The sequence below is a fragment of the Eptatretus burgeri genome, chromosome 4 (genome assembly GCF_056783735.1).
Source record: "Eptatretus burgeri isolate ZD-2024b chromosome 4, Ebu_testis_v1, whole genome shotgun sequence".
In the NCBI taxonomy this organism is placed as follows: domain Eukaryota; kingdom Metazoa; phylum Chordata; class Myxini; order Myxiniformes; family Myxinidae; genus Eptatretus; species Eptatretus burgeri.
In genome coordinates, this window is record NC_140964.1 from 137,840,185 (window position 1) to 137,867,605 (window position 27,421).

The 27,421-nt window shown below is 43.9% G+C and overlaps 2 protein-coding genes across 8 annotated transcripts in view; both read left to right on the plus strand.

Annotated features, from left to right (window-relative positions):
• Positions 1-27,421, plus strand: part of LOC147029212 (uncharacterized) — a 299,659-nt gene that overhangs the window by 205,598 nt on the left and 66,640 nt on the right. The window lies entirely within an intron of this gene.
• Positions 2,026-20,941, plus strand: LOC147029214 (phosphatidylinositol N-acetylglucosaminyltransferase subunit P-like). Of its 3 annotated transcripts, XM_085876465.1 has the most exons (7): positions 2,027-2,205; positions 3,577-3,727; positions 10,080-10,234; positions 10,372-10,476; positions 17,666-17,738; positions 19,669-19,787; positions 19,878-20,941. In XM_085876465.1, the coding sequence occupies exons 4-7, from the start codon at positions 10,395-10,397 to the stop codon at positions 19,991-19,993; spliced, it is 390 nt and encodes a 129-aa protein (XP_085732591.1). In that variant the 5' UTR covers positions 2,027-2,205; positions 3,577-3,727; positions 10,080-10,234; positions 10,372-10,394; the 3' UTR covers positions 19,994-20,941. The 3 variants fall into 3 exon arrangements, with proteins under 3 accessions (XP_085732592.1, XP_085732591.1, XP_085732593.1); XM_085876466.1 differs by lacking the exon at positions 10,080-10,234 and having other exon boundaries at positions 2,026-2,205; XM_085876467.1 differs by lacking the exons at positions 3,577-3,727; positions 10,080-10,234 and having other exon boundaries at positions 2,051-2,205.

Below are 27,421 nucleotides of genomic sequence, written 5' to 3' on the forward strand. Positions count from 1 at the left end.
TTATAACTCCTCGCTTTAATGGCGAACCCTACGGCCTGTAAAAGTAGCCATATGGCGTAGGGCCACTCTGAGGCCACCTCAGAAACTCTGCGGCCGCTGCACGTTTCTGTCAATTCAGGGGGGTACGGCCGCTGTATCCTAGCCGTAGAGCAAATGTGACTTAGGCTTAAGCTTGCTGCTGAGAGCTTTGGTATGGCAACCTCAATGATGTGAGGATCTTCTTTTGAAAAAAGTTCCTTAAAAAGTTATAAAAGAGAGAAAGGGTAGGGGTGGGGGGGGCCGAGGTTGTTTGCCATGGGGCCCGTGCTGGCTCTCAACACCCCTGGTTATAATGAGGAGTCAGGACCGTCCTGTGGGAGGAAGGATTCTGAAAAACAGATGATGCCTGGTTTATCAGCAGCGGACTGAATAGAGATCTGTCAGGTTGGAGTGGAGGCATCAGATACATCAGATATATACAAAATGTATCACTGTTGAGTGTGGCGCAGGAATGCGCTCCACCGAGTGCTGTTCTGGTTGATCTCTTTAACCAGTATAAGAATAAAAGGATTATCTTTGTCCTCTTTTTCGATCGTGGTATTTTTCTCACGGCCTTCTGCTAGCTGCTAATATTTATAAGCAAAATGTCGACTGTATAAAGTTGGCAAATAAAAACTTGAGTCAAACAGATTTTCAGAACATACATTGCTATAAATGATGTCCTGTGTCTAATTCCTTGAGAGTTTGTACTCCAAGCGAGGTTTACAAGTTAATGCAGGACTTGACACAAGTTCAGGTCATGCTGCAGTGACTTGAGACTTGATCCAAAAGACTTGCTTGTTGCCATCTCTCCTGAGATGTCAGCAGTTAACCACATACCGTCGGTTCGGAATCGTGATCATTCAGCCTTGGTTTAATAGCAAACGCAATGAGCTTCACACTGAACGCGTGCGCATGAGAGAATAGGAAACGACGACGACGACGACGAAGAACCCCTGGCTATTTGGAATCCGTGTCGTTTGCTTTGACCTTTTGCTTCCGGTTGTTGTTAAACGCTGTGCGGTGTATAAACACGATTGGGTTTTATTTATATCTTGCGAATATTACTTAACGCGTGCACATGAGAGAATAGGAAACAACAAAAGCAACACAATACCATAGCAATTGTGAATCCGTGTCGTTGGCTGTGACCCTTTTACTTCCGTTTTTATTTTTGCTTCCGGTTTTTTTTTTGTTTCCGGTTTTTGTCATGGGGAATGATTCATGCCGGGAGAAAAAGGCATCGGCGGAGACATGAAAGACCCAAATAATATCAGACATGGTGTATATTTCCTCCACTGATTTTAATAAAGATATCTCCCGTATCGTCAAAAAATATTTTTTAATCGTGATTTACATTATTTGATCGCTGATCCCGAATCCAGGCCGAAGTAACCGGAAATTGCGTCAAAATCATCAGCTGTGCGGCATTTACACGTACCACGGTATAGTTGGCAAGTATACAGTTGTGAAGACGTTATAGGTAAAGTCAGAAGCGAATGTAAGAATAATTCTACGTTCGCTTCTAGGTTTTGCCTATTCCATATTACAGCTTCCAACGTCAAGCATCGTCTTTTAACTACTGAGTTGGCAGGTGCCGTTATCACGTGGTTGCTGTCCACGTGATAATGTTTATTTGCCCAAATGCGTCGTGTATCCATGCCATGTGCACATCTCCTTGTCAGTTATTCTTCATTAAGAGGAAGGGAGCAGTGCAACTGTAAACGTACCAGCTCGTGTTCGTGTTGAACATCGGTGATTATAATCTGCCTTGCAGTTACTGCCTGCTCGCCAGCAGCGTGTGCACTCACGAGTTTGTCTGTGTGTCTTGATGGCACCGCACTGTTTAATTGTAATTTTTCTATTGTTTTTCTCTTTTCTTTCTCGATTGGCGAAGATTTCATTTGATTTTGCGTCAGCAGACCTTGTGTGTATCTGAGTATCGATTAAGGGTGTACCGTGCCGTTTTTTTTAGGTTGAGTGATTTCCTCCCCTGATCACTCCATTCGTTTAAAATTGAGTTCGTTACCGTTAAACGGTGCATGGAACTCCAATCGAGTTCGGAGATATCGCACGTATATAAACATATATAACGTCATTATAATTACTTTTAATTGTCGTGAAAAAGTATTTATTTCGTTTCTGGCACAATCACGCGTGATGGCTTCGCAACATGGCGATTGTGTGGTGAGGAGATTTTTATCCTTTGTTTCAATTTGGCGAACCAATGGATTGCTTGTGTGTTTTTTTTGCTTGTTTTTCGTTTGAATTTTACGAATTATTATTCAGTCCGACAGAGTCGGAGCCATCACGGTGCTGATCAACATGAGGAAGGCTCTGAATAAGGAAGTTACGTTTGACGAACGACGATTTTTGCCTCCAAACTGACTCGTGTTGTATATTTTGATCGTTTCATTTCATCCCGGGCGATTCGTCAATGCGTGTGCCGTCCCTCGGATGGACGTTAAGCCGGCCGTCTCGTCTGCCGGAATTAGTGGACGCCAAAGATTCCACGGTGTCCATCGTAAAATGGGGGCGAGCCATCGCCGGCACCCTCGACAGCAGCCTCCACAGCTTGGAGGCGAGTGCGAGTACCTCCAGGACATCTTGCCAGGTCCCAAGCTCCCCACCAATCATTTTCCTTTTTCAAGGATTTGCACGAAGCTGTACTGTACTTCACTGTCGACAAGCGGGAGAGAACACACCTGGTGTGCAAGTTATTCTACAGGTGGATCAATCGTTCTCGTCAGTTGCACCACTCTCGTGGTCTTTGGCATTGGCTCTTGAGACGTGGAAAGCCAAAATGCCGGGAGGATGCTTCAACTGATGAAACCATTGACTTTTCTATGTAATGCACATCACTAATACAGGCTGCCATCTGAACAGGAGGGTGTAAGGTAGAAACGATGGCTGAGGCTTGGGAACAATGTTGCCTGACTCGTACACCGCTGCAAACATCCCATCATGCTGTATCTGCTCGCCACTTCACCACACATGATGGCAATCCACACCCCAAGCCGCACGCAGAGAGCAGGGTGAGCTTGAAGTCTCGGGGTATGCACCTGTGAAGCTGGCAGTTCATGGTTGCACATGTATGCTTATCTAAGGTAATATCGTGTGGATGATTCTCCACACTGGTAGTGATGAGTAATGGTTTGAGGCCAACAATAGCAAGAGGGAACTCACCAAAGAACGTTCCAAACATCCAGTTTATACAAACGTTCTTCCTGTTCGACGTGGCAGTTGTCAATGTTTTGGGCACTTGGCTTCGTGCAGGGCACGTGTGGTGTCCTCGGTGTGGCAAAGGTCATACTCTTGAGTGTAGGAACAATGCAGATGCTGATGTTGCAAGGAACCCATTGTGCCACCTTCAAGGAGTGTCCAATAAATCAATCAATCAATCGGTCAAACAGGCCAGCAATGGCAATCAATCGGTTTCGTCCTCTTGTGCAAATATCCGAAGAGGAAAACTCATCTTTGAAGATGCTGGTTCCGGGAATTAAAGGGGCGTCTATGGTTTCAGTTTCTACATTAATAATATTTTGTCCTTTCTTGCAGACAACTCGCATCAGTCCACATCGAGAGCTCGTACAGATTTCATTGATAGATTTATGCGGTGCATCACCGATGTTTCGCTGTGCCGCAGAAGTCAACCACAATTCTCCGAGGGGGTTTTGGTCGTGACCTCCACCACCGGATGTGGACACAGGTTGTTTTTTTTTCACCATTTTATCGCTGTTTGTTTGTGAACAGGGTATCTCAAAAAATTATGGACAAATTTGGACGAAACTCGTTGCACAGGTTTGATGTGTGACCAGGACAAATTGATTAGATTTTGGTGAAGATCCGGTTGGTATCTCTGAGTTTCTTAGACCCCAAAGAGTACTAAACCACCATTTAGGTTTTTATTTTTATTTTTTATTTTTGTTTCACTTGCCAGTCAGTACTCTGCCAATTTCTGAGCTGCATCTTGGAGCCCGTTGAATTTTGGAATGAAAGTTTGCATCAATAATGTGAACGCAAAGTGTGCGGGAGTTGGCCTTTTTTGACCTTGGCCGAATTTTAAGGTCATGACCAAATTATAGACTCTTTTACATTTCTCACCAAAACTTGACCAAAGTCGGTCTGATCAGAACAAAATTGCCCTTTGTAGATAGCCTATATTACATCATACTGCTCTGGGTTAAAAGTCAAGGTCAAAGGGCAGTCTGAAAAACAAAAATGCATTTGTTGTCATCTCTTAATTTTGCCAGTATGGAATCTCAAAGACCGCTGGGTCTTCCAAGATGTTCTTGCATTGTAATAATGTACCTGCACTGAAGTTGTGCACCTGATATTTGATTACTATCCTTGACTTACGTTTGTAGATTGTGACCTAATTAACAACAACAACAACAAAAATCCACAATTTTGATCATAACTTGAATAATTTTCCTCCGATTTTATATGATTTTGAGTTGTTAATTTGTGTGCAGCCTGTATGAGCCTGGTGTGGCTTCGTGGTTAAGGCGGTGGCTTGGGATCCTTGGGGTCCTGAGTTCAAGCCCCGCTAGCTGCTGAGTTAGCATCAGGGGGGTTGACTCAGCCTGTCATTCCTCTGAAGGTTGGTGAAATGAGCACCAGTATACTGGTAATTATCCCTGCAGGGTCGAAGGTGGTCTGCAGGATGACTTTAGAGGTGAGGTTGAGGAAGAGAGTGAGGGCTGAACCAAGGACCAGATGGTGGAAGCTGAAGGAGGAAGACTGTTGCGTGGAATTTAGGGAGGAGGTGAGACAGGCGTTGGATGGTGGTAAAGATGAGTGGGATAATTGGGCAACTACAGCAGAAGTGGTGAGGGAGATAGCGAGGAAGGTACTTGATGTGACATCTGGACAGAGGAAGGAAGATGAGGAGACTTGCTGGTGGAACGAGGAAGTACAGGAAAGTATAAGGAAGAAGGGGTTGGCGAAAAGGAAGTGGGATAGTCAGAGAGATGAAGAAAGTAGGCAGGAGTACAAGGAGTGGTGGCGAAAGGCAAAAAGAGAGGTGAAAAAGGCATATGACAAGCTGTATGAGAAGTTGGATACAAAAGAAGGGGAAAAGGATTTATACCAATTGGCCAGACAGAGGGACCGAGCTGGGAAGGATGTGCTGCAGGTTCGGGTGATAAAGGACGCAAATGGGAATGTGCTGACGAGCGAGGAGAGTGTGTTGAGAAGGTGGATGGAGTACTTTGAGGAGCTGATGAATGAAGAAAATGAGAGAGAGAGAGAGAGAGAGAGAGAGAGAGAGAGATGGAGAGAGAGATGGAGAGAGAGATGGAGAGAGAGATGGAGAGAGAGATGGAGAGAGAGATGGAGAGAGAGATGGAGAGAGAGATGGAGAGAGAGATGGAGAGAGAGATGGAGAGAGAGATGGAGAGAGAGATGGAGAGAGAGATGGAGAGAGAGATGGAGAGAGAGATGGAGAGAGAGATGGAGAGAGAGATGGAGAGAGAGATGGAGAGAGAGATGGAGAGAGAGATGGAGAGAGATGGAAGAGGTGGAGATAGTGAATCTGGAAGTGGGGTGGATCAGTAAGGATGAAGTGAGGACTGCTATGAAGAAGATGAAAAGTGGAAAGGCGGTTGGCCCAGATGGTATACCAGTGGAGGCATGGAAGTGCTTAGGAGAGATGGCAGTGGGGTTGTTAACCAGATTGTTTAATAAAGTCTTGGAAAGTGAGAGGATGCCGGAGGAGTGGAGATTAAGTGTACTGGTTCCGATTTTCTAGAATAAGGGTGATGTGCAGAGCTGTGGAAATTACAGAGGGATAAAGTTGTTAAGCCACACCATGAAGTTGTGGGAAAGAGTAGTGGAAGCTCGGTTGAGAGGAGAGGTGACGATCTGTGAGCAGCAATATGGGTTTATGCCAGGAAAGAGCACCACTGATGCGATGTTTGCTTTGAGAATGTTGATGGAGAAGTATAGGGAAGGCCAGAAGGAGTTGCATTGTGTGTTTGTGGATTTAGAGAAAGCTTATGATAGGGTGCCAAGAGAGGAGTTGTGGCATTGTATGAGGAAGTCGGGAGTGGTGGAGAAGTATGTGAGGATCGTGCAGGATATGTATGAGGACAGTGTGACAGCGGTGAGGTGTGCGGTAGGAATGACGGACTGGTTTAAGGTAAAAGTGGGATTGCACCAAGGATCGACTATGAGCCCTTTCCTGTTTGCAATGGTGATGGACAGGTTGACGGACGAGATCAGACTGGAGTCTCCATGGACTATGATGTTCGCGGATGACGTCATGATCTGTAGGGAGCAGGCTGAGGCGAGCCTCGAGAGGTGGAGGTACGCACTGGAGAGAAGGGGAATGATAGTCAGTCGGAGTAAGACAGAGTACATGTGTGTAAATGAGAGGGAGGGTGGTGGTATGGTGCGGTTGCAAGGAGTTGAGGTGGGGAAGGTGGATGGGTTTAAATACTTGGGATCAACTGTCCAAAGTAACGAAGAGTGTGGGAGAGAAGTGAAAAAGAGAGTGCAGGCAGGATGGAGTGGGTGGAGAACAGTTGCAGGAGTGATTTATGACAGAAGGGTAGCTGCAAGAGTGAAGGGAAAATTATACAAGATGGTAGTGAGACCAGCAATGTTGTATGGTTTGGAGGCGGTGGCGCTAACAAAAAGACAGGAAGCGGAGCTGGAGGTGGCAGAGTTAAAGATGCTGCGATTCTCGTTGGGAGTGACGAGGATGGACAGGAGAAGGAATGAGTATATTAGAGGGACAGCACAGGTAGGACTGTTTGGAGACAAAGTGAGAGAGGCGAGATTGAGATGGTTTGGACATGTGCACAGGAGGGAAGCGGAGTATATCAGGAGAAGGATGTTGAAGATGGAGCCGCCAGGCAGGAGGAGGAGAAGAGGAAGGCCAAAGAAGAGGTTCATGGATGCAGTGAGGGTGGATATGCGGGTGGTTGGAGTGTCAATGGAAGATGTGGAGGATAGAGCGAAATGGAGACTGTTGATCCGCTGTGGCGACCCCTCACGGGAGCTTGCCGAAAGAAGAAGAGGTCGAAGGTGACAAAGGGGTTGGCGTCAGGAAGGGCATCCGGCCGTAAAACATTGCCCCAAGAAAGGGTACCATGATTGGAGCCCGCAAAAAGCTGACCCTGCTCAGGGTCATGGCTTTCAAATGGTGTGATAATTACTTTGTGTACAGCCTGTGGCTGCTGGTTGCATTATTGCTGGGAGCGCAGCTGTGCAACTGATGCAGTGCCCCTTGTTTCCTGTAAGCTGGTGCAGTACTGTCGGACCCTGGCATTCCTGGACCCTGTGTATTCTTTGTTCATAAAATGTGACGTGCTTCCACATTTGTGGCCCTGTGCTTCATGTATTCACAGGTTTTATTTTTTTATTTTTTGCATTTTTTTTTGGGTGTATTTGCATTGTTTTTGTTGTTATTGTTGTTTTTTTTTCTCCCTTTTTTGTTGGGATTTTTTTTATTTTCCCTTCTGAATCGCAAACCACCAGGAACCTATTCCACTTTTTCCAATTGAAACAATTCCCCAACATTCGCTGATTTGACACTCGCCATTTTTCAGAAATGTGTCCTCCGCGAATGTTGAGGTCCGACAGTACTCATTTTGCCTACAGCGTTGCCTCTCCGACAGTACTCATCACAGCTACAGAGTTGCCTCTCACCACACTCAGTGGGGCAATTTCTTCCGCCACATGACTGCCATCCCATAAGGATTGTGCTATTATTCTTTCAAATTCTGTAAACATCAAGCAAGGAAGCAGCATGTACCACTTTTATAGTCCTTGGTATGACTGCCTGAGTTTGAACTGCAAACTACCCAGACTCGGAGTGGACGCTCGAACCATTACAACACAGAGTCTGGTTCAAAGCCAGAGAATTTGAGCTGGTCAATGTAAAACATTGCCTGCAAAGACGGAAGGATGTGCTTTTAGGAATGGCTACCTTTATTTTAATTTTATTTTTTTGTATGCACTGTCGAGGGGGAAGGAAAAAACAGTGGGAAACAGAGACATGAGATCTGTGGAAGGGAGAGGGATGGGGCGGGGTACACGGTAAACCAGATGACACTCCAGGGATTTCCAGGTCCTTGCACGACAGGGACTTTCAGGAAGGAAATCAGGGGATTTGAAGGAGGTGGGTTTGGGGTGGATTCGTGGGGGTAGAAAAGATCATGGTTTTGGATGGGGGAAGATAAGAGATGTTGGTGATCAGCTGTTTTGAAGACATGGAGGGAAGAGTGGGATTGAAGAGAATGTGGGAGTTTGTTCCAAAGGTGGGGAAAAAAGAGGAATGAAAGGGTGAAGGTGAGCAGTGATTCGTGATTTTGGTAGTTTTCCAAGAAGGGAGTTGCTGGCGGACCTTGAGCACCCTGTGGAAATATGGGGGGGGGGGGGGTTTGACATATCACAGACATAGCAGTGGGGAGCGAGACCAGAGAGGAGACTGTTGAAGGCAGAAGGACCACAGACCTACCTGTGGTGAGAGAGTGAGAGGCCCAAAGACAGCCTCACCGCGGGAGATACCAATGATCATAAATGCCTTTGTTTCCACAGCGTGAAACCGAGAAAGGGGGGAGGAAGGAGCACCAGCCCAGAAGGGAGCGCAGGACTCCATCAGGCTGCAGACAAAAGCTTTGTATGTGGTCAGGAGCTCAGCTGGGCCGAGGCAGGACTTTGCACGACAGAGGATTCCCAGTCAGTGACTGGTTTTGGAGGCCAGTTTGGAAATGTGGTTTTCCAAGGACTACTTTCAGAGGATTCCTGAGAAAGTAGATGGGGGGAGGGTCGGGGTTCTAAACGGCCCTTTTGGAGAGACATCGTGAGAGAGTGAGATTTTTCCGGATTGAAAGACAGATTCCATGTGTTGGACCAGTTTGTGATTTTATCCAGATTTGCAGAGAGCAAATAAGCTGCTGCTTGCCGGTCTGAGAGATGACAGTTGGTACGGCAGAGGGTGCAATCATCAGCAAAGAAATAAAGAGGATTTTCCAGAGAGTCAGAGAGATCATTGATGAAAACCAGAAAAAGCACAGGGCCCATAATTATTGCCTTGAGGAACTCCAGCCTGGACAGGAAGATGGGATGAGAGAACTCCATTAAGGGCCACACATTGCCTGCAACAGGAGAGGAAGTCTGTGAGCTATGAGTGGAGATGGCCTTGGATACCATAGTAAGAGTTTGGTGAGTAGGGCAGTGTGCCAGACTGTATCGAAAGCACACGATGTGTTTTGGGAGATGGCCCTGATTTAATGTCTCGCATTGAGGACCTCTATCCATTGTTGGGAGAGCAGAAGCAGTATATCCAGGGAAGAGTGACCTGGTCGGAATCCAAATTGATTGGAAATCAAGCCATTGGAGAAGAGGAAGGATTTAAATTCTGAAGCAATGATGGATTCCACAACCTTGCTGATGATTGTGAGAAAGCCAATTGGTCTATAGTTGCAGAGATCTGTTTGTTGCATCTTTTTTTATGCAGAGCGGTAATGTTTGCTGATTTCATTGCAGATGGCAGATGACCTTGAGCAAATGAGAGGGTGAATAGAACAGAGAGAGGGGCTGAGCAACAGCAGAAGAGCAGGTTTTTAGGACACTTGGGCTGATACCACCAGGACCGATTGCCAAATCTGAGTCGAGGTTTGACAGCAACTCTCCAATCTGAGACAAGAAATTAAGGTGTCTCATCTCAGATTTTCCTCTGTAAACCTAAGACTCTCCCGGGCAGTGACCAGTTTCCGTGGCGTTTCGCCCGGGCCAGTCAGAGTGGTGGAGAGGGAGGGGAGGTAACACCTCCCACCTGCAGCCTACCCTGTAGCTTGGGGTCACGTTGATGTTTCAATCGGTAGAACAGTGTATGGAATCTTTGACGTGTAAATCCAGCATCATGAGCCATGTGTTCAATTTGGAATGCCAAACAAGCTCACCCTGATGTGTGAAACCCTGGTTCGAGATTAAAACGTCAATTATTTTGTATCTATAATGTAAACTACAAGTGTTTCAATGCAATATCACATACTCAAGTGATGATGTTTCAATGTATTTCAATTATGCATTGTCTTTCTTTCTTCTAGATGGTTTAAACATGTTGTGAGTGATTTCGCCCATCAACCAAGAACTTGTATTGTACTTTGACGGTCATTGCAGCCGCAGCCCTGACAAGTTTACCTTATTTTTTTTCTTATGCTACTGAAAACCCTCATTTTGAGATTCACAACTTTCCCTGGAGGTGATATGTTCTGCCTCAACATACTATTGTAGCAATATCTTGTGTTCCTTACTTTCCACCTCGTGCAGCCGCCTCTGTCCTTTCGACTCGTCATCTCGACATTCCACACATTTTGTTCCTCTTGTCTTTTGTTATAGGTCGCAATTGAACCAACGAGGCCATGGCTGAAAACTCTCCATCTCCTCTCCCTGAGAGGGCAATCTATGGATTTGTGCTCTTCTTCATGTCACAGCTCGTGTGCCGTATGTATCCTTGAACTCGAGCCAGCCCTTACCTATCCTTTGACGTTGGGGTTATTGATGAGAAATAAAGTAGCAACAAAAAGAACGAAAATTGCATGCTTGCCCAAGTTGCCTGGATATCTTTTAAAAACAGTTTATTATCCTCCGTTGGGCTTGGTCCGAAATGGGGCTTATGGATTTTGGTCTCGATTTTCGTGTGCGACTGATTTTATTTGTACTTGGTGCAAAGACAACACATGATGGTACACATAATATGCACATCATTTTGTTTCTCGATGCGATCAAAGATGGCTGACCGACGGCCATTTTAGTTTTTTTTTTATCTGATTTAAACACGTTCTAAACCATTTCTCGGACATGCATTTACTGAGGTTGTTTAAACTTGGCACACACATAATGAATGATTGCTCACATATGCATTTTTTTTTTTCGACATCAGATCCAAGATGGCCCACTGGTGGCCATTTTGTTACTTAAATGTGTCCCCAACCATGTCTCAGACTCGCATCATCCGATCATCATCCGATGATCATCATCATCAGACTCCCCCCCCTCCCCACATGCCTCGACAGCCAATGACGGCCGTCCGGTAGATGGCAGTGCGTAACCTAGACAGAAATGGCGACAATTGATGGAAATTTGTGAAACTAATGTGTTATATCTGTGAAAACCATTTAATTTATTGTTTGACGGAAAAAAACCAAGAAACGTGCCCCTCTCATGTACGAACGAACGAAAGACGTCATTTCCGCCCACCATCGCATTTCGCGCCGAACGCTGAAAGCTGTTTTTCTTATGCTGTCATTCTTTTGCAGCCCCCTGCCACACTGTATCGAACGATTTCATTCCTTCTGTTGTGTATATATATATATATATATATATATATATATATATATATATATATATATATATATATATATATATATATATATATATATATATATATATATATGTATATGTATATGTATATGTATATATATCAAGGTGCTTATCACAATAATAAGATTTTTACATTTCAAATATTAAGTACGCTTTATAATTGTTTTTAAACTGAAAAAGCATAAATTGCATATTTTAACATTAGTGTACTCATTTGCTTCACCACACGCGCTGTTTTGAATTCTTTCTTGTTATTATTATTATTATTATTATTATTTTCAAACTTTGCACAAGCACAGTACATGATGGCACACACATGCATCTCGCTTTATTTTGCAATCTGATCAAAGATGGCTGACTGGTTAAGTTGTATATAGCCATTTTAGTTGTAAATAAATATAGGCTAGCCCTTTAACTCCGAACAGCAAAATTATGAAAAAAATGCGGTTCTGGCATTTTATTTATTTATTTTTAAATTTTTTTGCTCGTTTCGTCTTTATTTCAGCAAATTGTCATTCTTTTGCGAAACCTATTTCTACCTTATTTACTTGCATTGTAGTTATGGCGGTGTTGTGTTTGTTGTGGTGAGAAATTGATACTAAACATGGATTAAAGTAAAAAGGTGACGAGATTAGTATAACAGTGATCAAAAAGGGTGATGTGCAGTGATGTCACACATGGAAGTAGACCACCAGATCCGTACTGTATACGGATGAATTTTTTTTTTTTTTTTTTTTGTAATTTTCATTTTTCATTCCAAATGAATTTGCAGTTGTAATTGTTTTTAACTGAAACTCTCTTTCCTTTTTTTTGTCTTCTAACTTTAACCTGAGCTGTCTTCCTTCTGATTCCATCCTCGCTAATTCCAAGACTTCATTCCTTAACTCTATCCACGGTTCTAAACCCATGTGAACGACAATAACCGCAACAATCTCCGACTTTTTGTCATACTAATCCAAACATAATCAGATACAGCTCGTAACTCTACTTTACTTCACAGTTCTACATCTTGTACTGATAGCCCCTGTCTATCCAGAAATTCCTTCATGTCAAAATCCATCCCCTCAGCCATGGTGTACAATTGCAGTAAATATAGTAGGTAACAGCACTGTCAACAAAACATCAAAGTATCTTGCCAATTAAAAAAAAAAAACAAAATGAAAATCCATAACGGGCATCATATAATTCAGATCCCAGACGAGCCCCCAATTTGTTACGGCCTGCAGCACACCAAGCCAACATATGATCAACCCACTTTATATAGGGATTGTAACCATCAGAAATATACACTGATGAGCCAAAACGTTATGACCACCTGCCTAATATGCTGTTGGTCCTACATGTGCCGCTAAAACAGCACTGAGCCGCCGAGGCATGGACTCCACAAGACCCCTGAAGGTGTTCTGTGATATCTGGCACCAAAACATTAGCAGCAGATCCTTCAAGTCCTGTAAGTTGCGAGGTGGAGCCGCCGTGGATCGGATTTGTTGGTCCAGCACATCCCACAGATGCTCAATCTGATTGAGATCTGGAGAATTTGGAGGCCAGGGCAACACCGAGAACACTTCATCGTGTTCCTCAAACCATTCCCGAACAATGCGTGCAGTGTGGCAGGGCGCATTATCCTGCTGAAAGAGGCCACTGCCATCAGGGAATACCATTGCCATGAAGGGGTGTGCCTGGTCTGCAACGATGTTTAGGTAGGTGACACGTGTCAAATAGACATCCACATTAATGGACACCTTGAGGAACCCAGGGTTTCCCAGTAGAACATTGCCCAGAGCATCACACTCCCTCCACCGGCTTGTTGTCTTCCCACAGTGCATCCTGGTACCATCACTTCCCCAGGTAAACGGCGCACACGCACACGGCCATCCACATGATCAAAAAGAAAATGGGACTCATCGGACCAGGTGACCTTCTTCCACTGCTCCACGGTCCAGTTCTGATGCTCGCGTGCCCATCGTAGGGGCTTTCAACGGTGAACAGGGGTCATCATGGGCACTCTGACCGGTCTGCGGCTATGCAGCCCCATACGCAGCAGGGTGCGATGCACTGTGGATTGTGACACATTCCTCCCGTGACCACCATTAAAATTTTCTATGATGTGCAACAGTAGATATGTCGGTTCGGACCAGACGGGATAGCCTTTGTTGCCCTCGCGCATCGATGAGCCTTGGGCGCCAAACACCCTGTCGCCAGTTTGTGGTTTGTCCCTCCTCGGACCACTGTCGGTCGGTACTCACCACTGCTGACCGGGAGCACCCCACAATCCTTGCTGTTTCAGAGATGCTCTGACCCAGTCCTCTGGCCATAACAATTTGGCCCTTGTGGTCTTTTTTCCTGCATCCAACACATTAACTTCAAGAACCGACTGTTCACTTGCTGCCTAATATATTCCACCCCTTGACAGGTGTCATTGTAACAAGATAATCAATGTTATTCACTTCACCTGTCAGTGATCATATTGTTTTGGCTCATCAGTGTGTGCATATACGGTACATAGAGAAGAAGGAAATGAAGAAAGGGAAAGAATCCAATTAGCCCAAAGCCAGTCACAGGCTTTACATCTATGGGCTGAACCATTTCGTACAACTTGGGGGGTGGGGAAGAGAAGAGGAAGATAGAGGAACAGAAAGGTCATGGACAATCGCAATATGAAATCTTTGATTTTTCTCCAACAACTTCATCTCATGTCACATATTTCATTTCAGACCAGGTCACTCCACCTTGGACATACTGCTTCTACTCATGCAACAATGGATGGAGGCCCTCAATGTCAGACATGAGATCAGGACCATCTCTAGACATATATCCTGCTTTTGATACAGTTTGGCATCCTGCCTTACTCTCCAAACTGTCTACCTATGGAATCCAAGACCAACTCCACATGTGATTTACTGACTTCCTCTACTCTCATAACCAATGTGGTGGCTTTCAACAGAGTCCTTTCATCTCCCTTCTCTGTCAAGGCTGGAGTGCCCCAAGGCAGTGTTCTGGGCCCAGTCCTATTCCTGATCTTCATCAATGATGTCTCTGACTCTCTGGAAATCCCCTTTATCTATTTTCTGATGACTCCACCCTCTGCCGTGACATCCTTCATCCTTCAGACAGGCTGCAGCCTCTTTCCTCTCGTCATACCTTGAACAATATTACAAGTTGGTCAAACACTTGGAATACATCTTTAAATGCTGACAAATCCCACACTCTCACTATCTCTCTCCAAAAGGACCATCTGGCAAACCCTTCCACATACATTCTTAATAATCCTCTTGAGGAAGTTCTGTCATTCAAACTCCCGTCTCACTTTCAGCGATCATCTTTCTTGAGCAAACCACATTTGGCCTCCAAAGCCAGTTGCTGACTCTGCATCCGTCATGCAAAGTCATTCCGTGGACTCCTGAACTCCGATGCACCGACAAGGCTTTCATTCACAGCTTGATGGAGTACTGCTCTACCCTCTGGGCTGGCTCCCCTGCCTCGCGGTTTGCTCCCCTTGATGCTGTGGAAACCAATGCTTGAAAGATTATTGAAATCTCTCACGATGAAACTGAATCTATGGGTCTTTCACTTCACCATCACATCCACATCGGTGGTCTCTGTCTTTGACCACATCCTTTCTGGTCTTGCACCCTCTGCTCTTTCCATGCTTCGTCTTTTAAACAAGGTCTTTTGTCAAGGTCTGAAGAGAAGGTAGAAGCTGCAGCCTGCCTGTCTGAAGGATGAAGGATGAGGGATGCCTCCCCCAGGTTTGTGCAGAATTCACACGGTCCACCATCAAACCCCTTCTGGTGAATCTAACGAAATCCAAGATCACTCTTCACCTCCACTCATTACCTCTGCCACCGAAGGTGAAGGGGGTTATGTTTTCACCACTTTCTGTCTGTCTGTTTGTTTATTTGTTTGTTACTTGCAAAATCGAAGATTTTTCAAGTATATTGGTTAGTCGATTTTGATATCTGTCTGTCTGTCACCGACAGGTCAAACTTTTAAACCGATCATCAGGAAACTTCACCAAATAGTAGTGTGTCAAAAGGAAGAAGCCTGTTGTTTTTTTTAGGTCAAAAGGTCAACAAAGGCCGAAGGTCAACAATTGAGGTGAGATTTCTGAAATCCTCAATTTTCATCCGATTTACTTGAAATATGAAGTTGCATATTTGGTCATTGAATTCAATCAGCCATTATTTTTGAAGTTAATGTCGACCAAAAGGTCAATATAGGCCCGAGGTCAACAACTAAGGTTGTATTTTTAAAATCCTCTATTTTCATCTGATTGACTTGAAATTTGAAGATGATGTACATATCAGGTCACTGAATTCAACCACCAATAATTATTTTTGAGGTCCACATCGGCCAAAAGGTCAACATAGACCAGATTTCTGAAATTGTCAATTTTCATCCAATTTACTTGAAATTTGAAGAGGATATATATGTCAGGTCGCTGAATTCGACCAGCCAATTATTTTTGAGATCAACAGAGACCAAACGGTCAACATAGGCCAAAGGTCAACAATTGAGGTGAGATTTCTGAAATCCTCAATTTTCATCCGATTGACTTGACATTTGAAGAGAAGTTGCATATTTTCTCATTGAATTCAACCAGCAATTATTTTTGAGGTCGAATTTGTTTTATGGATTTTGTAAGTATTGTGCTCTGCACGACGTCGTCGTCTTGTTATTCTGTGTTTGTATGTCTGTTTATTGCCTCCAGATCACAAATTTAAACCAATCTTCAGGAACCTTCACCACATGGTAGTTTGTCACAAGGAAGAAGCCTATTGTTTTGAGTTCAAAAGGTCAACATAGGCCAAAGGTCAACAACTAAGGTGATATTTCTAAAATCCTCAATTTTCGTCCGATTGACTTGAAATTTGAAGAGGATTTTCATATCAGGTCACTGAATTCAACCTCCAGTTATTTTGGAGGTCCACATCGGCCAAAGGTCAACATAGACCAAAATTCTAAAATCGTCAATTTTCATCCGATTCACTTGAAATTTGAAGAGGAGTTGCATATTTGGTCATTGAATTCAGCCACCCATTATTTTTTGAGGTCAAATTTGTTTTATGGATTTTGCAAGTATCGTGCTATGCACGACGTCGTCTTCATGTTTGTTTGTTTGTTTGTTTGTGTGCAGGATATCTCAGAAAGTTGTGGACAGATCCAGATGAAATTTTGTGGACAGGTTGTGTGTGTGACAAGACCGAACTGATTAGATTTTATTGAGGATCTGGATATGGATGCGGCTGCTAGAATTTTTTAAAGTGATTCTTCACAATTGAGAGATTGTGCTAAACCGATACATAGCACGATATCTCAAAAAGTGTGGACAGATTCGGCCAAAACTTGGTAGACAGGTTGGGTGTGTAGCAAGGACGAATTGATTAGATTTTGGTGAATATCCGAATCCGGATCTGGATCCGAGAATTATTTCATTTTTTAAGTGATTCTTCACCATTGAGAGATAGTGCCAAAAACAATATAGCATTGTATAGCATGATATTTCAAAAATGTATTGGGCCTGATATGTTCTCGTGGATCAGGGATTACTTGGCGGAAGTATGCGCTCTTCCGAGTGCCCTTCTAGTTTGTTCCTGTTTTTCCCCACCTGTGTGGGATCTCGTTTCCCACCAATCTCATTTTTTCCTCCTTTTTCACGACGGCTGTTCATCACCACCTCAGATCATCGCAAATCCAATACCATGATCCTTTCCACCCTCGCTAACCCCTCAATCCCTCCTCCTTCCAGATTGTTCATTTTTCTTTCCTGAGAGTTCCCTTCAGTTTCCATCTTGTCAACCCCATGCATCCTCTGCTTCCCCCTATTCCTCCCCACATACATTATTTCTCTGCCTTCCCCTGTCTTGGCCTTCAGTTCTGCTGTTGCTGTTTCTTTTGACCTGTTGCATCTTGATTCATTCAGTGTACTTGTACTAGCTCGTCCACAATCCACGACTGTATACAAAAAATAATTATAGACTGTAACCGATCAACTCTTTGGACGAGTTAATAAGGAAATTCTCCAACTGTTTCGTTGTGCAGAGACACACCCCTTTCTCGCAGGTATGCTTACAAGGACATAAAGTTTCTTGAAAAGTATTTTAGTCGTTTCATTCTATAATCCTTATCTGGGAGATATGGAATTTGTACAGGCCGTCCAAATTTACTTCGTTACCCACGGTTTGAGCATGCGTGCTGAGCAATCGGAGAGGAAATACGTAATTTTGAAAGTCACGTATTGCCCAGTGTTTTTATACCACCAGACGGTGGAGTCTGAGCAATTTTTTGTTTTTATCCTTCCTTTCCCTAGTTCTTTACCTTGTCTGGGCTTTTGTTCCCGAAAGCTGGCTGCACAAGACGGGGTTCACGTACTGGCCACAAAAGTATGTTTTCTTTTTAAAATTTTTAACTTTTACAATTTTTGTTTTCTGCCGTTCATATAAGGTGTGTGTGTGTGTGTGTGTGTGTGTGTGTGTGTGTGTGTGTGTGTGTGTGTGTGTGTGTGTGTGTGTGTGTGTGTGTGTGTGTGTGTGTGTGTGTGTGTGTGTGTGTGTGTGTGTGTGTGTGTGTGTGTGTGTGTGTGTGTGTGTGTGTGTGTGTGAAAGCATACAGGTGGTTAGAAGGCAAAAGGAAATTGCACAAATAAGTGATGTGCGCCTCAAGCTCAAATTGGGTCATAAACTCCAGATGCAGAATGATGATGTTAAACTGAATGAATTACTCTCTGCGTAGTCGTCTTTCCTCCAGTGATTATTACCCTCACAAGAGGGAAAAAGTATCGCATTTGGGTCCATTTGTTTGTCTGTTTATATACAACGTGCTAATGTGGCCCACAAAAGCCACCTGGTGGTAGCCAGTATTACATGTTATCTTTTTTGTCAATGGAGTATGCCATAAAGTATGTACAATTAGAATGTGAGTACATATATAAAGTATGTACAATTAGAATGAGTAAGTCTATAAAGTATGTACCATTATGATTTGAATGCGAGTATGTCTATAAAGTCTGTACCATTATGATTAGAATGTGAGTACGTCTATAAAGTATGCACAATTAGCATGTGAGTATGTCAATAAAATATTTACAATTGGAATGTGAGGACATCTATAAAGTACAGTAAATTTTCAGCATTCGCAGATCACAGCTGCGTCGTATTCCCGCCCGCAGCACTCCAATCTCCCTCCATAGAAACTTGAGGTGTGTGTGTGTGTGTGTGTGTGTGTGTGTGTGTGTGTGTGTGTGTGTGTGTGTGTGTGTGTGTGTGTGTGTGTGTGTGTGTGTGTGTGTGTGTGTGTGTGTGTGTGTGTGTGTGTGTGTGTGTGTGTGTGTGTGTGTGTGGCCTTTGTAATGTCGACATCACACCTTTTTGGTATTTTTTTTAATTTGATTTGACCATTTTATTTTGAAAAATTTAATCATGGTACCAGCAGCAGCTCACTTACTCTTCACGAAGAGGACACTGTGGGATCTTTAACATCCACCAATTAATCAAACTTTATCTGGTTAAAAATAACAAGCTCGAATGAGCTAAGATCCTCGTCCTCTTAATTATGACGTCATTGTGATGCATCAGGTTTGCGATAAATTATCTGTGCTAATGCCCGGCTTGATTCCCGCAAACAAAATTCAAACAGCTTGCCTAGTTTCGGAGATAATGGTATAGGCGATATTATGACGTCAACTTTTTTTCTCGGAAGAATTTCCAAAATCGGAGATGGTTACTGCCTGCGCTTGGGCTTTCTGCATATGCATGGCAAGTTTTCAAATATCCGATGAAAACTCTGGGTTGTGAAACCAAAAATGTCAAAAAATAGGAATGACGTCATAAAAATTTATATGACGTCATAGTCAGACGTCATAAAACATGCATCATGTGTGCGGTAATTCATCTCTGCCAATGCCCTGTTCGATTCCCGCAAACAGAATACAAAAGGCTTGCCAAGTTTCGGAGATAATTTTTTAGGCGATTTCCATTTGCGGAGATATTTTGACGTCATAACTTTTTTTTCTATGAGGAATTTTCAAAATCGGAGATGGTTACTGTCTGCGCAGGGTATTTTTACATATATACGCCAAGTTTCAGGAAGTTTCCATGAAAACTGTAGGCTGTGAAAAAAAAGTCCACAAGAACAACAACGTGAGTAAGACTTAGAGATCCTCAACGAGGATCTAAAAATTAAAAAAAACCTTGTGATTCATTTCATTAGCCTTATGTTGTGCAACAGCACATCAGAGATATATATTCTCAATCGTAATACGGAAGCTTTTGGACAATCACTTGAGGAACGAGCGATGTCATTTGATGTGTGCAGGTACTGGGCAGTGGCATTACCAGCATACCTCATCACCACCGTTGCTTTTGGTTACACTGTACTTTTGGCCCTCAACATGACAACAACGCCTAGTCTAGATTCACTTAACTCTATCACAGGTGTGATCATGCATTCCTCCATTCTCCTTTTGCTGGTTTAAACATAAAATTTATTTTAATCTGTTACCTTGATCTTTTCTTTCTATTCAGATCCTTTTGCTGAGGTGCAAGACATTGAGGAGACCATTCCTGGAGGAATACCTTTGTTAAGAGATCTTCCCCTCTGTACAGTCAATACCTATTTGTATGGTTTGTCCACTGATTAAATCAACTTACCTAAATGGATACTAGTGCTTAATAATGATAGAGATCACAGGAAGGATTTTATGCATTGAATTAATTTCTTGTTGGACCACCATCAAACATGTCAGGAAATCAGTTAAGGTGAGGGGTGGGGGGAGGTGGAGGTTATACCGAGCAGTTTGGAGGTAAAACGCAAATATCTGCCAATTGGCAGAAGTTTGACGTGTCTCGGGTTAACGTAAGGTGGAATGGTGGGATCTCCAGGACAAGATTTCAAAGGATTTTTGACAATGATGCAAATTTATTTGAAACATGGTGCTTGAGAGAATTAAATGTTTATTCCAATAGCTTCAGCTCTTAAAAGAGTGTGAAAAGCCATTTTCGTATTCAAAACGAAAATTTGCTGGTTGCACTTGTGGTGTGCCCAGGAAGGTTTTCAATGTAAACAATTTATAGTCACAGGGGTTCAGTAGGGGGAGGGATGCAAATTATATATTTAAATTTGTGTGGTGGGGCACCGCTCCCGTGGGGAGAGTGTTTTACAAGCCCAAGCTCATTCTAAAATATTCTGATTCTTTGTATTATTATAAAAACGAAAACTACTGAATAGTCATCATCGATGTGGGGGAATATGTTGAAACATAAATGTCTGTTTGTGGCATGGAATGCATTGAAATTTGGTGGTTGTACTCGGGGTGTGCTGTAAACATTCCACTAAGCTGAGAAGGCCACCCCCCCCCCAACATATGTTGTTATTTTTACATGAAAGTGAGGAATTATGGTAAGAAAAACAGACATTACAGCTGTGGGTCAAATATAAGTGCTGATGCACTACTGCACCGCTGGAAATATTTACTTGAAAACTGAATGTTGGGGAAAAAATAAAACCCCCGGAAGTTGTTCAAATCGTGAAATGCACCAACTCTGTGTTGCATCTAATAAAAACAAGTTATCATACCAAATCTTGTGAATCACAAGTTATACGTTGTGGTTGAACATGAAATAAAGCCCCCACCCCATCGGGAGGGAGTTCCTTGCAATTGTAAAATATATATTTTAAATTCACCCATGAGATTCCAAATTTACATTTTTTTTGGCTTTTAAGGATGAAACAATAACTAATTTGTAATCATTACCCATGATTGTCCCCACACTTTTTGAAAAAAAATGGAGGGATATTGTAATCGGCTCCATCTGTTCGGCATGCTATCTCAACGATTATGCATGAAACCACCAAACTTAGTAGTTACGAGAAGACCTGTGAACCCGTTGGGTTCTCGTTGTGACAGCGGTTAATTAAGAAAAAAAGATAGCTCCAGCGAACTATACCACTGAGGTTGTTTGCATTGATCAAATAATCCCGAAGAGTACTTGACTGAATCGGGAATTGATTTTTTTCATAATTTTTTTTTCGTTACCAGATTTGAACGAAACTTGATATTGCGCGTCAATGAGAAAAGAAACTCGAAGAAATTATTGTGCGTAATCTTCGAAACACAATTTTATTTATTAATGAACACGGAAGTATCAGATCAAAATGGCGATGTTTATTTTATGCTTAAAAATAAATCGTTCTTTGTCCATACTAAATGTTTGAGATTTTAAAATAATTCATTTCAAGGAAAAAAAACAAAATAGCTCCAGCGAACTATACCGCTGAGGTTGTTTGACTTGATCAAATAATCCCGAAGAGTACTTGACTGAATCGGGAATTGATTTTTAAATATTTTTTTCATTGCCCGATTTGAACGAAACTTGACACTGCACACCGCAGGAGAAGGATGAGTCAGGTGGCACTAAAATTTTTGCGCGATCGTGTACCGTATTTGCTGTATTTCGGGAACATACATACATACATACATACATACATACATACATACATATATACAAGATGAGAGTCAGATGATCACGACATGGCAAGAATGTGCAAGAGCAGTATCATTTTTGGCCTCTCCCCCTGGGGTGGGGTCAAAAACCAAATTATAAAAAATAAAAATGCAATTATGACCACATTTAAAAATGAAACTTCGTGTGTGCAATCAACATTGGGGGATGCATGAAATATATTACTAATTTCTGGATTTGACCTCTGATTCATACGACTGAGGGTCACGGGTCAAAATCGGGGAAAAATATTAACTTAAAATTTAATAATGAGTCGTTCCTGGTGGACTTTATGCCATGTTTCAACTTTTCTTTTAAGCCTGGTGTTGGCTTAGTGGTAAGGGTGGTGGCTTGGGATCCTTGGGTCCTGAGTTCAAACTCCATTGGCCACTGATTTAATACACCAGGGGGTTGACTCAGCCTGTCATCCTTCCGAGGTCAGCGAAATGAGTACCAGCATGGACTGGAAGAGGTGCACTGCATCAGCGACACAGTTGCACTTCCAAGAAATGATAGCTAACTTGGCAGCAAAGCTGCCACATGCAAGAAGAAGAAGAAGAAGAAGAAGAAGAAGGAGACGACTGCTTTTGGTTGGAAGTGTGAGGATTTTTGATGGTGAGTCATCGACGTCACTCAGTTCCATTTGGAGTTTGGAGAAATAGGTTGAGTGAATGGTTAAGGCCATGTTATTAACTGTTACACATTACATTGAGAAGCATAAAAGTGGTTATGATCACATTTCCCACTTTTTCTCATGGGGATGATGTTTGTTTTGTTTTTTACATGTGGTAAGACGCTCCAAAAATTGAAGGCACATTGCTGGAGGAGGAAAAAAGATTATAACTTAATGAATCGTGGAGTTTGATCACTGGCTGTCAGGTCTGCAAAACTAGTTTCCAATATTTTTTCCAAAAAAAACTTTACAGTGTAAACCAGAGGATGTACAATGTGGATTCAAGCATCCAGATTTTCATGAATTATATAAACTAGCAGAGTGCCCACCCTACAAGTGATCTTGTTCAAAGCAGGCAACATGTTCTGATGCATATAGATAGCTCACCTTCCATTGTTTTATGGGTAAATCTATGTAAATGTGCTGTGATTCATTTTAATAGTTCGGGTTCAATCAGAATGACCCTCCTCCACAACTAAGAAGAAGAAGAGCCCTCCCGTCCCGTGATTCAACGGCGTAAACAGCACCCACCTGCGGTTGCGGGGGCGGCGCACGAGGCCGAATGAGTCATGCCGGAAGCGAGGCGCGGCTGAGAGGGATAAGGAGGGGACGCTCTGCTCAGCTCGAGAGATTCCATGGTTGTTGTTCTGGTGCTGGTTCAGCTCGGCTGGAGTCGTTGGTTTTTCTGGTGGCTGTTGTTCTGCTCCGTGGCCTCATCTTGGTTCGGCTGGCTCTTCTTGGTGCGTGGAGCTCTTCGCGGTCTCTGCTTGGTTCCTGGTTTGGTGCGACTTCTTGGCCTCATCTTGGTCGGTGGTTCTTCGGGGAAGCGACGCATCTGGTCGGGAAGGATCGGTGCCTCGTCTCACCAGCACGTGGTCCGGAGCTCGGAAAGGATCGTGGCTTGCGGTGATTGGATCCAGCTCGCCCAAGCTGGTGCCCGGTCCGAACAGCTTGAAGACCACACGAGGTGGAAAGGTCTGAGGCAGACCCAGGGCTTCAGCTCATCTGTCCCTCCGAGCTGAAGTCCGCATTAAAGGCATCAGCCACCATTTCTTGGGTGTGTGTGTGTGCGTATGTGTGTCCGTGGGCCCGTCTAACAAGTAGAAAACTGTTAAGTGCTTTGTGTGCTGTACACATTGCATTGCATTTCTGATATTCGGTACAGTTCTGCTCTTTTGTGTTCCCGAGTTCCCCATTATTACTGTATAAATAAACCCCAATTATTAAATGTAACAGCTCGTTTTGTGTTTCTTTCATTGGCTTGACATGACGCGTGTTTGAGGATTAGTGTTCGTAACATGTTTATTTGGTCTGGCCCGACTTTGGTGATTCCGCTCGGTTACGCCGGATCCGAGTCGGCGATAGCGACTCGATTCGGACAAAGTCGGCCGAGGGTGAACTTCCCCGGTTGTCGGACACGTGGGTACTTAGGGAAATTTGAAGTTGGCAATCGACCCTACCCCATGTGGCCTATCCATTGGCGAAGATCGGTCCGATAGAGGACCCGTCAGTTCTGGAGTTATCCGGGGTGATGACCTTTACATTACGGGCGATCGGTCGAGCCGGCTCGTAGCTCCATCTTGTGGTCGTGTTCACGGTCGACCCACCCCCCCCCCCCCCTGGCCCCGTAACAATATATGTATGTATATATATTTATATACATCCATATGTGAAAATATATATATATGTATTTATATTTATATTTGTGTGTGTGTGTATGTATATATGTATGTATATATATATATATATATATATATATATATATATATATATATATATATATATATGTATGTATATATATATATATATATATATATATATATATATATATATATATATATATATGAGGCCCCGTGAGGAGGAGTGATGCAAGCGACATTTTTTTTTAATGAAATGATAACAACAGGCTCGGATGATAGGGTAAGGGTGAAAATCGTGCTCTATGGCATTAACTCCAAAATGGCCGGTGTCCCTTGCATCACTCCTCCTCACAGTGCCTCATATATGCATATATATATATATATATATATATATATATATATATGTATATATACATATATGTATGTATATATAAATATATATATATATATATATGAATGTATGTATGTATGTATATATATGTATGTATTTATATATATGTAGGTATGTATATATATGTATATGTATGTATATATGTATATGTATATATACATGTATGTATGTATATATAAATATATATATATATATATATATGTATGTATACATGTATGTATGTATATATATATGTATATGTATGTATGTATATATATGTATATGTATGTATGTATGTATGTATATATATATATATATATATATATATATATATATATATATATATATATATTGTTACGGATTCGCGCCCGCCGGCGTGCTGACGGCCACGTAACTCGAATCGCGGCACGTCGCCCACCGGACGGACAATCCAGTCGTGACCCTCTCGGACTAACGCCGGGAACCAGTCACGGGTGGACCTTTCGGTCTCACCGCGATCGAGCCAATCAGCCCCCCGCGTGGGATAGGGTTGCTCGCCAAATTCGACCTACCTAAGTACCCACACGGAGGGTAGACCGGGCGATCGCACCTCGCCTGTGGTCGACTTCGGACACGGGCCACTTAAGCGAACCGTTCCGTACTATCGGGATAACCGAGCGGTGTTATCGTCGGCCTCGACGGTTCGATTAATTATCGGGCGTATTCAGCCCACTACCAACCCTTTACGTGAAGCAAGATGAGGATTCAATGAAAGAAATGACGAAGCGAAGCGGGAAACAGTTCAACACAAAGCACATTTATTCGCGATGAACGGAAAGCACACATATTCAATTCCACCAAAAGCACATAGAAAAGGAAAAGAAACACAATGCAATTCCACCAAAAGCACATAGAAGGAAAAGAAACACAATGCAGAGCTAATACCGATTACGCGAGCACACGGCAACACTTATACAATTTTACTTCACAGACGGCGCCGACAACACATACCCAAAACCAAGAAAAAGAATACCCTCAAGGATGAGGCGGGCCTGAGGCCGAGACCGGGTCGGGCCTACCCGTCTGGTGATGAGACGCGGAGCGGCGATGGTGCCTCAACTCCGCGGGCCTCGCGGACAGTGTCTGGTAGGGGGTGGGAAAAGGGGCCCCCTTGGTCGCACTATCTCAGCGCGGGGGGAAACAGGAGGGGGTTGCTGATGCTCGGGGTATAGAGGATTTCTACTCTGCCTCGAGTCCCGCGACGAGCGTCTCCACCTCGGCCAGGTTGCGCCGTCGGCCTCCCTGGTGTGCAGCTCCCTGCACGACGCGAGCACCCCCTCGTCTGTCCTCGCTGCCTCTCCACAGCTCCGTCCCCTCCGCTCCGACTCCAACGCACACGACTATGACCAACTCCTTCTTGCTTCTTCTTCCCAACTCCACCGCCCGCGAAGTCTTAACTCTCTTGACTTGACGAACGCTGTCGCTTATATAAGCCCCGTGGCTTCGCTCTCTCATCTTTGACCCCCTGCCTTCGACCTTTCACCTCGCTCCCCATTGGCCCGAGAAAAAGTGGGCGTGAATGCTTTTTGATCCATAAATTTGCATATAGCGATCGCCCTCCAACGCCCTGGAGGCGGGGCCAAATCGCCCCTCGCTCACCGATTGGACGGAACAAAAGTGGGCGTGTCGTTTTTGATCCGTTTTTGAAGCGGAAAATCCGTGGTTTTGTACACGCTGTTCGGCGCGCGCCCTGCACGAGTCCAACACCGGTACCCACAAGCGGCGCAAGAACGGTGACGATGCGACGGTTGCGAGGTGTGACGTGAAGCGGCGCCGCGGTGGGTGGTTGATGTTGTGGTTGGTGGTGGTAACAATGGCGGTTGGTCCAAAATTAAGATAGTGAAAGAAAAACGGCTATCCTGAAGAGTCGCAGCACGCATAAATGACATGTATTCCCACTAGACAACGGGTTTGGGCCTAACTACACATATACTTACCGAGATATCTCACCTAAGGGACCTGAATGGTGGTTTGCGAATTTGGTAACCACAACACTACCCCCTCCCCTTTTTACAGACTCGTCCCGAGTCGTAAAATTTTCGTGTGCCATCATGTGTAGTTTTCCCCTAGTACATTTTACCTACGGATCCCTGAGTGCGACATTCATGGTATTCGTGTCCCCAAAATAAATAACCTGAGGGCTGCGTAACTACCTAAACAAACTCACTCACACGGACGACTTAAATAAAATTGCCGGCGCTAGGACAGACATGCCGGGGGCGCACTCATATTTACAGTACATCTTAACCTTAACTTACAAATTTTACACTAAACCATGGCCCAGGATCACTGAACTCTGCAAAAGAAAAGCAGTTTGCAGGGAGCCAGGCTGCTCGCACGCAGTCTCTGGCTCAAAACAATGCAGGTGACAGGGAATGTGGCTGGCTGCTCACACGCAGTCCAAGGTCTTCCCTTTTGAACTGAACGCAGTGAACCACAACGGTGCACGGGCTGCACAAACGTAGTCTCCGTGCCAGCTCAAGTGGCACACGCAATGAACACAACGAATGGATGGATGAACACAAACACGGTGCACGGGCCGCCACTGCAGGCCCGTGTTGTAGCTGCCAACAGGGCAGTTCTTGCAGCTTGCAAACTGTTGCCTTGCGGATCCTGGCGCACATGGAAATGAACAGGGGGGGCAAAGCAAAAATTGAACGGGGCGGTGAACAGGGGCAGTGGGCATGGCATGGCAAAGGCAGCAGGCAACACAGCCCGCAGAAGAAGGCCGCTGCAGGCAAACACAGCCAGCAGATGAACTGGCCGGCACAGGCCTTGAAGAAAAACAGCCAGCCGGCAGATGAAGTTGGCCGGCACAGGCCTTGCAGCAACACAGCCAGCAGAT